General features: G+C 37.5%; 1 protein-coding gene across 1 annotated transcript in view; it reads left to right on the forward strand.

The window, feature by feature from the left end:
* Positions 1-13,984, forward strand: part of GALNT2 (polypeptide N-acetylgalactosaminyltransferase 2) — an 88,046-nt gene that overhangs the window by 36,845 nt on the left and 37,217 nt on the right. The window contains exon 2 of the mRNA XM_063390511.1: positions 13,145-13,235. Within this exon, the coding sequence (XP_063246581.1) occupies positions 13,145-13,235 (91 nt within the window). The remainder of the gene's footprint in view (positions 1-13,144; positions 13,236-13,984) is intronic.

Genomic DNA, 13,984 nt, shown 5'->3' on the forward strand with positions numbered 1-13,984 from the left:
TCCTCATTCTGCTTTTGAATCTGTTGCTCAATTCAAAATAGACTTCAATGTGTCATCTTTGACAAGCTGTTTGAAAGAAACTAGACAATGTAGCAGATAAGGGCAGATCACATTATGACTTCCCTGAAGGAAAGGCTGTATCGTGAATTTAAATATTTGTAGCTCCTTGTGGGTTAAAATTAGAAAGCCTAGTTTCTCATGGCCTTAGATTATAAATGCTTCTGCTTGTGTAGTTCTGTTACCCGTGGTAGTCTTAAGTGAAATATTAAATTATGGTAAAGGTGCATCTAGGCTGCAACTCAACTATTAATCTGGATGTGTGAGTCAAAATATAAGGAATTTTGACAGATCATATTTACTCATTAGTCTAGAAATAGCTTTTGAGTTATTAGTCTGTGTGAGAAATACTTTACACACTACTTCTCTTGAAGCTCAGTTTGTGAAGCTCAACTTGTGTGCAATGGCTCAATATTTCGGTGCTTTTTTCCCAAAATAGAAGCAAAGTGGGGTAAGGCATTGGAGCAATGTGTGGGGTTCTAAAACCTGGTGGCTCTAATTTTTTTGACAGCGTGACTGGTCTAAAAAGTCAAGTCAGTTGACTGTACCCACTTTATTTATCCACACTATTCAAAGCAAGTCATTGAAAAGATAGGACATTCTGACTCATGTAGTTTGAATTCCTCCCAAGTTTGATGAACAACTTGTTTCTTACTCTCTAAATATTTTAAGACCTCTCTTTAAGGACTTTTCTAATCACTGACTACTTACTCTACCAGCTAAAATCAAGAACACTGCTGTGGCTTGGGTTCAAGATGGTTATTAATATTGTTTTTCTTAAGTTTTGTGAATTCTTGTTGCTCCTTAGGTTTTGTTTTGGTTGCTTGTCTTTTCTTCTTTGTGGTAATGTCTCTCTTCATTTTGTTGTTTGCTCTTGTGCTGTGATTGTGATTTCAAGTCTTCTCTCTCTTGCCAGAGACCAGTTAATTCTAATTTTTTGTTGTTGTTGTTCTATCATCTAGTGGAAGTTTACTTGTTAGGATTTTGTTGTACTTTTCAAAGTGTACTCAATCTCTTATCCTGTGCCTCACCTCAATTTTCTAGTACAAAGTAAGTCTGTGATTAACTGTATATGCATGTATGTATGCTTTTGTGTGTGCATATATATGTATATATGCCCATCATGCACATGAGTACAAGGAGTCTTTCTCCTCGAATCCCTTTATTTTTTCGCCTACTTTAGGATGACTTAAATGTCAGTATATGGTCATATATAGTGAGAGGAGGCAGAGAGCTCAGTGTAAAAACAGTGGGATAGTATGTGTTGTGAAAACACTACATGATAGGAGTGACATCTTGCTCATCTGTTGTATACCATTCATGATTCCAAACTGGATGATGGCTTTGACCTCATCTTTTGACATTTTTGATCTTAAGGTTGATATTCCATGCATTCAAAGGTATTCTAGAGAATGGTGGCTCTTAAAATTCTGCAGAATGGTTTAAATTTTGACTAGGAAGTTTTTAATAGCTTGGGTTAGCCTGAAAGTGGAGTCTGGGCTGGACTAATTTTCCCGGTTGGAGTCTTTTGAGTTATTAAAGACTTTTCCTTATTTTGGTAGGTTTGAGAACAGCACAAAAGCGTTCTGCACTGCCCTTGGCTTAGCTGTCATGTTTGGCGCAGGCTTTAATTCTGGCTGTCCCCCTCTTATGTCAGTTTCTATGATAAGGGCTCTTTGTGGAGGTGGTGTGAGATCATCACCAAGGGTGCGCAGTTGGTGACCTCTTCTCTGAGAGACTGCGGATGAATAGGCCATAACTTCAGCAGACTTGAGCCCCCAACCTTTTCTTGTTAGGCCTTAGCATCTAGGAGAAGGTTTTCCATCTCTCTTTAGAATGAGATTAACTCCAGTGTGCCTGCGCAGTGTGAAATCACCTTGCTGCCTGCAAGTGTGCAGAATTCCTGGAGTGCCGCATTAAATTGCCCAGTCTTTTCTAAATCTGTTTTCCCTTTTTTTTTTTTTCAATTAGTAAGTTTGTCTATTGTTAACTTTATTTGCTCCCAGGTCTGGTAGATATATCTGATACACAGTGGGAATATTGAATGTGTTGCACACAGGATCTAAATTGTATATTAAGGGCTCAGTTTGTACTCTTGGTGTAAAATGTGCCTAAAATTGCTGCCCCCCCCTCTGTGGCTTACAATCTGCCTTTGCTCAGGGCTGAACTAACAGCTTGAAAGACTACTTTTTCTGAGAGTACAGACAAACTAATTCATCCCAGATTGAAGGAAAGGCAGTGCTGTGTGTGAGGAGCAGCAAGGCAAAATGCCTGATTTCCTGCCTTGAAGCTCTGGGTCTGTGTGTAATTGAAATTTTACTAATAGAGTGCTCTAACATTAGCCTCCTGTAATAGCATTAGTTTGAGTGTTAACCTCAGTAGACAAAAAAACTTTCTTTTCTAGTTGGTGCCTTATTGCAGAATGATGTCTTTCCAAGGAGTAATGTTATGCAGTTTTGTTCTGTGTTGAGCAAAGATACAAAGATCTGCATTGCCTACTTCAGGTAGAAGTGCTAGTACTAAAGTTTGGCAGAAAAAATTTGAAGTATGGATGTCCCTAACCTCAGTAGTGATTAGTATTTCTTCTTTCTGATGTAGGGGTCTGTCTTCCATACGTCCTGTCTTGTTTGTGATAGGCATTTATTTCATTATGGGATTGCTTTTTGATTTAGTAGTCCAGACTATTGCAGATGAATGATGCTGTCTGCATCTGGCAAAAATCAAAGATGTTATTGGCAATCATCTGTATGAATTTTGTAGTATGGAGCCTTTAATGTTTAATGCCTTAATATATATTATTTTCTGTCAGAATTTTTGAACTGGATTAAAACTTTACACTAGCTGTGGACAATATTTTTTTTTATTTTTAGTAAAAGTCTGCAGTTAAACACAGGTGCTGAAAAGCAATACTATATGTGCTGTGTCACGTGCCCAGAGCTGCAGAGACCTGATCATAAATCCTAGTGTTGGGATAGAGAGAAAATATGCAGAGAGTTATTGAAGGCAGAAGTCATCTGTCAAGCACAAGCTTTCTCTGAAGGTTATTTAATTAGAGGAGTTACTAAGTAATTTTTCAGTCTCCTGAGACTTATTCCATCTCTTTGTGTTCAAAGATGACCTCCTTGAAAGAGCTATAAGGAAATGGTTTCCTTGTTTTTCAGTGCCTTGATTTCTGAATCTGAAGATTAACCTTTTGCCATCAAAAAGTCAAGATTTTTAAATCAATCTTGCTTTTTTTACCTCTAGTGTTTTCTTAGAGACCAACACAATACTCTTGCATTCTAAAGAAAAGTTCCAAGACACAGCAACTTTAATTCCTTTGTCTGAGTCTATTTTCACATTGCTAATATCTATGGTAACCTTCCATTGTGGCTGAGAAAATGTGGTGTGTTGCTTTATTGCATTGTAGCTCTACAGATCTCATCCAGCAAAACACTGAACTGTCTAACTGCATCTTTGTTTTTTATTTTTTTCTTTCTTTTTCCTTAATGCAAGATAGTTTTCTTGGTTTAACAATTTCTATGTTGTTTTGGTATAATAGTCACCTTTCCTCGTTGCTAACAAAATGTGGATGTGTCTGCCACAGCAGTTTTGGTTTTAGATGTAATTGCATTTCTGATATCCTTTTGATCTCTGTTACATTTACAGGTTTAAATAATTGTAAAATAAACGGAGTGAAAAGGGTTTCATTTCAATTGCCTTCTGTTTCTGCTGTGCTTCAAGATGTGTGTACAAGTTATGGGGATTTTTTTCTTCCATTTTTCATTTCTGCTGCATCTGGTTCTTGTATTTCTGGTGAGCGATTTTCTTATTGTTTCATTCAGATATATGTAGGTGGAGACTTACAAATGCCTAATGCTATTGGGATACTTCAGTATGCTGAAGTTTTTGGATGCATTTATGTTGAGTTCTGCTTATTTATTCAGTACTTTCTGCTTATTTATTCAGTACTTCACTTTTATTTCAATTAGTTAACATCCGTTCCCTGGACTTCCAGAAAAGAGAACGCTTTCTTATACAAGTAAATATGAAAACAAAATTTTGCTTTCTTTGCTTTGTCCTTTTTTCCTATGCAAAAGCTTTTCTTTCCTTTTCTTCTTTAGAGTCATTCTTTCGAGAGCTAAGAGCAAGAAGTGATGAGTTTGAATTCAAAGAGGATTAGGGGTAGGACTTGGAAATACGGACTAATTCATCAGACACTTCTGATATTGTAGAATTAACAAGAGGTTGCATTAAATCATGCCTGAGCATTTGTTGAATAATTGCCTTCTTTCAAGAAGGAAAATTTGTAGTGGTTTTGAGTGTTGGGTGGTTTAATGTTGTAACCAAACTTGTAATGGGAACACCCCTTTCAATGCTTTTTCCCCTGCTACCCTAGCTGGGAATGCTTGCCTTGCAGCCAGTCCCAAAGATAATTTAGTGGTTGGTCTTGTGGTTTAAAAAATCCCACCCAGTGAAATGATACATCCATGCCCCCCCAGCTCACTGTCAATCAGCCGAATGAGTGCCACGCCAGTGTCCCTGAGGGGAGCAGAGGGGACAGTGCAGCAGCTCGGGATGGAGACGCGGTGAGGTGTGCACAGCCCCTGTCAGCAGCAGCTGGCCCCTACAGCAGCTGCCTTGGCAGAGTAGGCAGCACCAGCTCCACTTGCTTTGCAAAGCATTGCAGCAGGTTAGGATGATGTCCTTCTGCCTGCTTCCCTTGCTGGACTAGTTGTTCCATGGGATCTTTCATCTGCTCTAAGTAGAATCAACTGGGATTGTTAAACAGGAGTTCAGTCTAATCTCATTAATTTTTTGAATGACATGGCTTCTGTATCCCTTGGATCTGAATCGAGGCCTGTGTGTATTAAGCTACTTGAACGTTCAGGTTTCACATCTTGGAGAGCGCTCAAGTGAGAAAATGAATATGCACGGTAATTCTCTAACAAGAGCTATGGACTTTGAAAGAAACACAGGGGGCAGATACTGTTTGTGTATCAAGCAGTGTCCTGTTTGGAAGCTGTTGCCACTTTTTCTTCCTTTCCCTATTCCAGAAACGGATCAATTAAAAAAACCCAAACACCACCAAAATATAAGAAACAAAAAAGAAAAATATTACTCACAAACATTAGAAGTTATGGATAGGCATGCTAAAATTATTGCTGCTGCCTAAGTATGTACTTCAAAACACTTTTAAACTCACATCAGACATGATGACAAAATGTTCCTTGGAGGTGAATATACCAGTAAGATGTTTTTAACAAGCTGCAAATAGTAAAGTTTTGTTTCTAAACCCTTCATTTTTTGCTGTTGAAGTTTTGGGGTTTTTTTGCTTTCATATCTCTAACAGATCAATCAGCTCCTTTTGATTGATGATGATATATGATTAATATATTCTTGGACTTTTTTTTCCTAATCTAATACAACTAAAAGAGCAACCTAAACACTATTGCTGTTGATGTGTACTTTCTGTATAAATCATGTAACTGTGTCTGCAGTGACAAATACTTTTGGAATAAAATACTGTTTTCGACATTATTTAAAAAAACCCATGAATTAACTTTTCAAAGAAATGTCACCATCAGTCTTTCCTTTTGAAAACTAAAATTGAATTATAATAGCCTTTGATGTTATCATTAATTGAAATAATCACTGCAAATGTTTTGTGATGTTTTATTTTCATAGTTTGTGGCAGGTAGTGCAGACAAGTGAAGTTTTTTTGAGACATAATAAATTTAACAGGAGTTACTGGATCCTGTTTGTGACCCTCTGCCATTCTTAGAGATGCTTATTCCTTGCTTTCAAAGCTACTGGTGCACTGGAGATTATATCCTTCTGTGAGTCCCAGTATGTTTCTCCTACTCTTGTTCCCTCCCCTCTCTTTGTGCCATCTATCCTTGTACATTTATGCAGCTTCATGAATCATGCGGATTGAGTGATCATAGGAAAAAACCAGCAAAGCCTTTCCATGGCTGCTCTGCGGTGTTTTTGTCCATTTGCTCTGTCTGGTATATGAGACATTCCCCTCACTTCTGCTGGCTCTGTGGAGCGGTGTTGATCAAGCCAGAGAGAGACACATTTTGCTTTCTGCTGCTTGGGCACTGCACAGCAGGTGCTGAATCCTCTGTCTGTGGTGGCCTCTGTGGAGATCTCTGGTTGGCAGGGCTTCTTTTGACAGGGAGACTTTGACAGAAGTAGCCTCCAGCAAGAAGATGTGTTCTTACCCACACTCTGTGTGGGGCTGTGTGTCCTTGCAGTGGCTCTACTGTCAGCCTGACGATCACTTTAGCTCTAACAGTGCTTTTTCACTGTAGAGCTGAAGGAAATCAAAGGGGTGTTGTAGTGTCTGGGGTTTCTGGTTTTTTATTTTCTCTTTCTGGTGGTATGTTACATTGTCAATTTTATAAGGCATGCAGTGTTAATTCTCTGCTTTTATAGTAGGTGATGAGGTTGTCCCACTTAGTTTTGACATTTGCCATTAGAGTGGATGAAGTCTCTAGGCAAAAGGGAACACGGTTTATTAGAGGTCACCTGGAACTGGGTACCTGAATTCTCACCAAGCTGTAAAAGTGTTGTGGGTTTGGGTTTTTTATTTATTGACAGGTATTTACAGAAAAAAAATTTTTTTTGTAAAATGCTGAAATACAGTCTAAAACTGTGTAGCACTTGTGGGCTAATCAGTTAATCCAGTGTATGTTATACCAATGGGGACATTTGGGAGATAAGTCATTCTATTTTTTTTAGGAACTAATGAAAATCTGAAGATAATCTAAAATCTACTTGTGTGCAAATCTTCATATTTAATAGCTTATCTATACTTGAATAGCCTGACCTGCCCTACCTGGGGCTTTCTGTTGCTCCTTGGCTTTTGTCAGTTGAGTAGGTCCATTGTGCCCAGAAATTAGGTTTAGAACCAGAACTTTGAGTTGATCCCAATTGCTGTACAAATAAGTCTTCACCTGCAAAGTTGAATCAGCCTTTCCTCAGAGAATATGTATACTTGTTTTCCAGAAACTTCAGATAAAGTATTATTTTTTGTTTAATCCATTCTAGGTTTAGAAAATGTCATGCTTTATAGTTGTTTTAGCGTTTCAGGTAGTGCCTGTAAGCTACAAAATATGTACTTTGCACTAAGTAAAGGTAACATTTACAGAGATGGTAGGACACTAAGGCATTTAATTTTGTCTAGAGAGTACAGCTTATAGTAATTGTCATTTTCAAAATGTTTTGAGTGTATTCACTGAGAGTATATCTAAACACATTTCCTGTATATGGAACCATCAAGGTATAATCTCGATGCTTTTCCCTGTTGTGGTTTTTTGGGGTTTTTTTTTGGTTTTTTTTTTGTTTTTTTGAGAATATAAAACTCTCTTCTTGTGAGGGCTGTGTGTGTTCCTCCTGCTGGAAGCTTCTATTTTTATTCTGAGTACTCAAATATATGAAAGGAATGTGCCTTTGACAGCAATTTACTTACACTGAGTAAAGGAATAAGAATGAAAATTAAATCATCTTTGCTGTAATAATTTTGGACACTAACAGTGATTGTCAAATATTGCAAAGCATGTAGTTTTTCGGTGTTTTCTCTATTTATTTATACTTCACTTCTTGGTGTGCTTGGAAATGCCTGCTTTACTATGCTAAGCATGTTGGCAGTCAGAGGAAGTTAGCATTTGTTTATGGGTTATTTCTTGCTTGTCTCTTCTGTAAGAAGCAGCATTCCAGGCATTTTCAGAGGATACTTTATCTCTGTTTTGTACAAAATGCTTTTGCTGAGAAGGGAAGAAGTGGGTGCCCCGTAATGTAATTACATTCAATTGCTGGAGTGCTTGCCTGGCTCACAGGAAAGCTGGATTCCTTTACTGCAGCGAGAGAGACAGGAGTTGTGTTTCTGGACACTCCTTGGGAGGCAGAGTGAGTGCCGGGTCAGAAAGTGCACACCCAGCTGGACACTGGCTCTGCTGGAGGTCCTCCTGCATTGGAAGGAACTGGTGCTTCAGAGCTTACTTAGCTAATGTGATAGCTAATTAAAAGATTGTAAATTGAATTGGGGTGGGGAGGGCACACACATTAAATACAGAGGGAGACACTAAGCAGTAGCAAAGATGCTTGGGCTTAGGCTTTGTCAGTGTCTTAGCTGTCTGATTCTCCCTGGCTTTGACTGCTTTTCTTAGGAGGAGCCTTTTATGCTTGGTTTAGGGATGTAAACTTCAGCAGGCATTACACTGTTGCAATGCAAAGTGCTGCTCCACACAACATGCAAGTCCTTTTGAGTGTCTGGTCCCAAGTACATGGTCAGAAGTATATGAGGTCCTGAGAGGAGTTGTCTTGCAGTGAGAGCACCCATTCCAAAATCATCAATTGGTTTGACTGATCTGGACTGCTGGATGCAGCACAGCCTTGTATTAGGCCAGCTGGATCAAATTATCCCCTTTGAAGGTGCTGCCAGCATTCACTTTCCTCTTAGAAAATCACCAGTAGAAGAAAATCTGCAGTAGCTCTCACCTAAAAACAAGAGGAGCAGATATTAAGCCTTAACATGTATTTTGTCAAAAAAAGATACATTTCTCAATTATTTTCTGAGTGTCTACCTGCCCAGGTAGCACATAACTCCCAGCCATCTCTTGTGTCCAAGTGTTGCATACTGTTCATTATCCAGGTTGCCTGTGCGAGGAATGGCTGGTACTGGGAACACAGTCAGTTCCCACTTGAGATTATTTCCAACCTCAAGAGCTTTTCAGAGATCGATGTTGAGCTGCCACTTGTAAGGTCTGTGTGATATCTTAATGCATCTAAGGATGTTTCATGTTGTTAAGTTGTTCTCTTGATAGGAAGCCACTGTGGGGTTGAAATCTCTGCTATAATGAGATCTAGTTCAGAGCAGTTAAATGTCAAATCCGTGATACTTGAAACTATAATTAAAAGTGGGGAAAAAAGTATTGTAAGACAAAAACAAGAAAAACAGTAGTAGTTTTAAGTGTGTTTTTAATTTTTTTATATAGAAGCAATACCTAGGGACTTGGAACAGTTTAAGATTGGTTTTGGTGCCAAATGAAATAACAACTGACAAATTACTTTGCAATGCTTGTAAGGAATATAATATTCAACGCATACAAATATACCAAAACTAAAGGGAAGTGGTCTGAAAGATTTAAATAATGGTAATGAAACTATCCACTAATGCACATCTGTGTATAATTACAGTTTTCTAAACTCAAATTGAGTACTCTTAAATTTCTCATGGAATATGATCATGTCTTGTTGCATATGTGTAGAAATGCTATAAAAATGTTTGAATCCTGCTTTGAATTTGAACTACCTGATCCTTTCCCTGCAGCAGAAGCAGCTGCAAGTGTGAAAAATTTCCAATCATTTTTTTGAATCAAGTTCTCAAAAGTGGACCTTGATGTTGCATCAACATATCTCAAATTCAGTCTTCCAGCTAGTCTTAATGGAGTGAGTGAGTTGAGCAGGAAAAAAAAAGTGAGCAATAATGGCAAGGTTTGTCAGTAGATGTGGGCTTTCTGAGGCCTGAAGAGGCTTCAGTATCCTGAAAGAAAGCGTTGCTCCAACTCAGTGATTAATCAACCTAAAAAAACATCCACCCCACCTTCATTTTAGTCAGTTTACCATAACAAATCGTGCAAGGTTATTGCTGCAAGGAATATTTTAACAAAATGTTAAGTAAATGTACAACCCTTAGTTTCAGAGCTTTGGGAATAGCAGAGTTTGTTTAATGTTTAATGTACATTTATTTGCAATAAATGCTAAATTACTGTAATACCATCCCACTGAATGGACTTGAAAGATTGCAGTTTTGTTTCTTTGCATGTCTTGTAGTACTGAATCAGAAATTAGTGGGAAGCAGTGACATGATGTGTAAAATTAAAATATACGAAAACTCTGCAACACTTGCATTTTAGCTGGTGTGCACTTATTTTCTTGTTGCTATGTATCCTGGCCTAAGAAAATAACTGTATGAACAGTGACCACAAAGGTTTTATTCTAGTGGTGTTCTGTGTACATCTACTGTGTAGTTAATTTCTCTGCTAGTTGACAGCTACCTTTTTATTTTTCAGTAACTTCAAAATGGTTGTCCATGTGCATTAACATACTAAGTTGTAGCCTGAAATTGCCAGCTCTTTTTAAAAAATGTCAGGAAAATATAATTTTAAAGTATTAGTATTTAAATATAGAAAAATACAGAAGCCTTTTCTTTTTATTTTTTATTCATTAAATCTCCCTCTTGTGCTCTCATGATTAAAGAGCTGTGCCTCCTCTTAAGCAGTTTAAGTTGCTTTCAATCTTCCCTTAAGCTTAGCTTTCTGTATGAATGAGTTTCATCAGTGCCAGCATTGTTGTTTTCTACCAAGAAGATTACTCCTCGAAAGCAAGTGGCTTTTTAAGATCCCATTAGAAGTTGGGATTTTGTTTCACTCAAAGCAAGCTGAAAAAGCGACTCTGTCTGTGGTGATGGCAACGTGGTAACACCACTTAACCATATGTTTGATTCCTATATAGCACCAATTTACCATGCTGAAGCAATTTGCAATCAAAGATAGAAAGAAACTGGTTGTGTTTATGCCTATGGTTTCTATAACTGCTTTTATCTCTTTTTGTGCTCTCAAGTTCTCCTTAAAGGACATAACATATTGTTTGTACCTAAAAGATAGGGGTTTCCCACATGTACCTTCTAAATTCTTAATTAGATGAAAGTTAGTACTTACAAAAGAGTATCAGTTTTAGTTAAGTTGCTGTTTTTAGAGCCACAAAGTCCTAATCTAGGGCACAAAGTTGAAGGTTAGTATCCCTTAATGTCCCATACTCTCCCATCACAATTTTGATTTATAAGGAGTCCTAGGAGGCAAGCGGAACATCAAGCAATATGCAGTGGCAACTTCCATTCTAGCAGCTTGGCTCACCTCAAAATGTCTGAAGGCTGTACAAAGTAGTTTCCTGAAAGGATCAAATTTAGGAATTCAAAATGGCATTTAACCATAAGATTCTGAATCTATCTTGGCCTTTGGTAGTTGATGCTTGTAAAAAACAAAACAGAACAGCAACAAAATCCAAAGTGGAAGAACTTGATAAATAATTACTCTCTATGGCACATGCACCTCAGCTAGAAGGATTAATGGGAAGGCAGAGTTTTACCCCAAAGACTTAAAGAAAGGAGGACAATGAGGAAGCACTCAATAGTTTTTGTTTTGTTTAATTGCAGGAGAAACCCTTGCATTATTATTTTGATTGTTTAGCATTTATTGCATTTATTTTTCAACTTACATGTTTTCTAGACCCCTTAGTCATCTGTAATGAATAGTAAAGAACTTCGCTGAATTTTGCAGCTACAGTTGATACTTGGACTTCAGTGTTTCTGTAATGTCTTTAAAATGGTGCATGAAGCCAAATAATGAGTGAAATACAACTTTCTCAGAACACAGAAAGCATCTGTTTCACTGTGCTGGTGGGACTCAGCACAGAGTGACATATAATTTCACTCATCAGTGTGAGTCATAAACATTTTCTTGAAATGTGTTGTGTGGTTTTGGGAGTGTGTTTTTGTGTTGGTGTGGGTATTCTTTGTTGTTTTTGCTGTTGTTGTCCTAAACCTTTATTTAAGCAGAGGTATCAATTAACCTCCACAAGGCCCACTAGCCCAAAGCATGTACCAACATGGTGATGTGTAGGATAGGAACCTGTTAAAATTCCTCCTTTCTGGAATCCTTGATGCACAATGCTATGAAAAGCATGCATCAAGTAATACTCAATTTTTAACTGATTTAGCTGTTTTTCTCAGGGGGAAAAAAAAGCATCTGTATTTAGTTTTTAATTTCAGTATTTTAGAAATCTATTGCCTTTTTTCAACATATTTCTAAATATTAGGGCCAGCTTAGCACTTAGACACTTAAGCTGAATTTACATTAGGAAGTTCTGAGATGCCTAGGGACAAACTGAAATGGTATCATTTCTGGTTGAGGTGTTCCCCAGCATAAGTTTGGCCTGTTCCAACTACTTACTATTCTGTCAGAGAATTCCCAGATGTGGCTTAGGAGCTGGGACAGCAGAGGCATTTTCCAGTGTGCACTTCATACACCTGCTCTGGAGACTGTGGCAGATTCCAATGGGAAATGAGAACTGTTCTGCACTGCTTGGCTTCAGTGCACTCAGTGATGAGTATAGGCATAGTGGTGTATCTTCCTGCATGTTGTAGTAAAGGTCTTGTCTTTATAAGGATAGTCCCAATATAACTGGTTTTATAGATGGGACTCCTTCGGTGCAGATTTAGAAAAGGGAATGAAATTTCTTCTGGCGAATGTGCAAGAACAACAGAAGCTGATGGCTCTTAAATCAGTTGGCTAAGTATAGTGCAAATTGGCATAGAGTCCATGTGGTTGCTAGTTTTGTTTTGTTTTAAAGTTAGCTTCCACTTCTTCCAAATGCATAATGGGGTAATTCTAGCTTCATATTTTGTATATTTGTGGTAATAAGAATGCAGAAGTGTGGAGGTTGGGGTTTTTTCTCTCCCTGTTGAAATGAAAATGAGATTTACAGGTTCAGAATAAATGCTGGAAATTAGTGGAGGTATTGGTGAAACTATTTGCCCCCTATCCATCTAAATCATCAATATCTCTGCAATCACAAATCCAGCAGAGTTGCCTGTGAAGACCAGAATAAACTCCAATGAAATTAACACATGAAAATATTTTGGAAGCATTTTTCCAATAGCAAGGCTGCCATTCTTGATATAATTGCTAGATAACCTGATTTCTCTTTTCAAATGACTTTCTATTTAGGCTGTTCCTTGTTAGACCAGGACTTTCTTCAGGTCTTGCTTAACCTTTTTGTCTATGTAGCTTCTTGGATTAAAAAAAAAAAATCCATCTTTCCTAATAAATTTCCTTTTTTTTTTCCCAAAGAAGAATAAATTAACTGCAAAAGTCTGAGTCAATTTTTGTTCTGTTTTTCAATAATGGAGAAAATAATCATTGTTTCTCTTAAAATCCTTGTTTTCTTGGACCACTTTAATTTGAAATCTGGAAAACCTAATTTGCTTTGAAGACAGAAAGCTAAATTAAGATTATTTTAAAGATTATGTACTTTTCTTCAGGAGGACCCAAATGATATCGACCCCAAAAGGAAAGAAGTGCGTGGCAGTGATGGGGAGGACAAGGCACAAAGTGTGGAGACACTACCTCCAGGTATTGCAGTAAGATTTGTTATGAAAGATCCATAGCCATAAAACATTTATCATTGAAAGCCGTAAAACACTGCAGTTGTTCTGATTGTTATAATTCTTTGTAGTCTGAAAGTGCTAGGATTATTTTAGCAACATGTCCTTCTCTGTTCTTATAGCTTCAGCATCTTTAAATCTTACCTGCTTCAGTGCTCGTTTGAGTTTAAAACAATAGGGAGTGTGGTTCTTTGCTAGTATCTTTGTATTGTCCTTCAATAGGTTTGAGATACTGTAAAAGCCTCTTGTACAAAAGTAGTCCATTTCTCTTCATCTGGTGGATGATGCTGGCGGGCAACAGACAAGTCACCTTGGCACTGTTATTTTGACTGAAGATTCAGCCAAGGTTCATACTTTTTTAGGCTTTTTTTTAGCTTTTCATTTGGCAGATTTTCCTAGCTGTGCTGCTGGTGTACTTTATTTTTTCTTATGCTTGCTCAGTATTTGTCACATGCTGGAAAGTAACAGAGCAACGTGATTTTTATTTTGTTTGAGTGAAATCTGCATGAGGATGAGTTAGGAAAATTAAGTGTTAAGGAATCTTCATTTCATGTGAATGCTTCCATAAACTTCTCTTGCTGCTTAACTGTTTCGCATCAATGAGATTTCATATATCGCTACAATTGACATACGAAAACATACAGAAAAATGAAAATGTAATTTGAGTATTTTACACAATTTAAAAAGTTTTACAGGGACAGGGACAACTACTCATCA

Source organism: Prinia subflava, chromosome 2 (assembly GCF_021018805.1).
Source record: "Prinia subflava isolate CZ2003 ecotype Zambia chromosome 2, Cam_Psub_1.2, whole genome shotgun sequence".
NCBI lineage: Eukaryota > Metazoa > Chordata > Aves > Passeriformes > Cisticolidae > Prinia > Prinia subflava.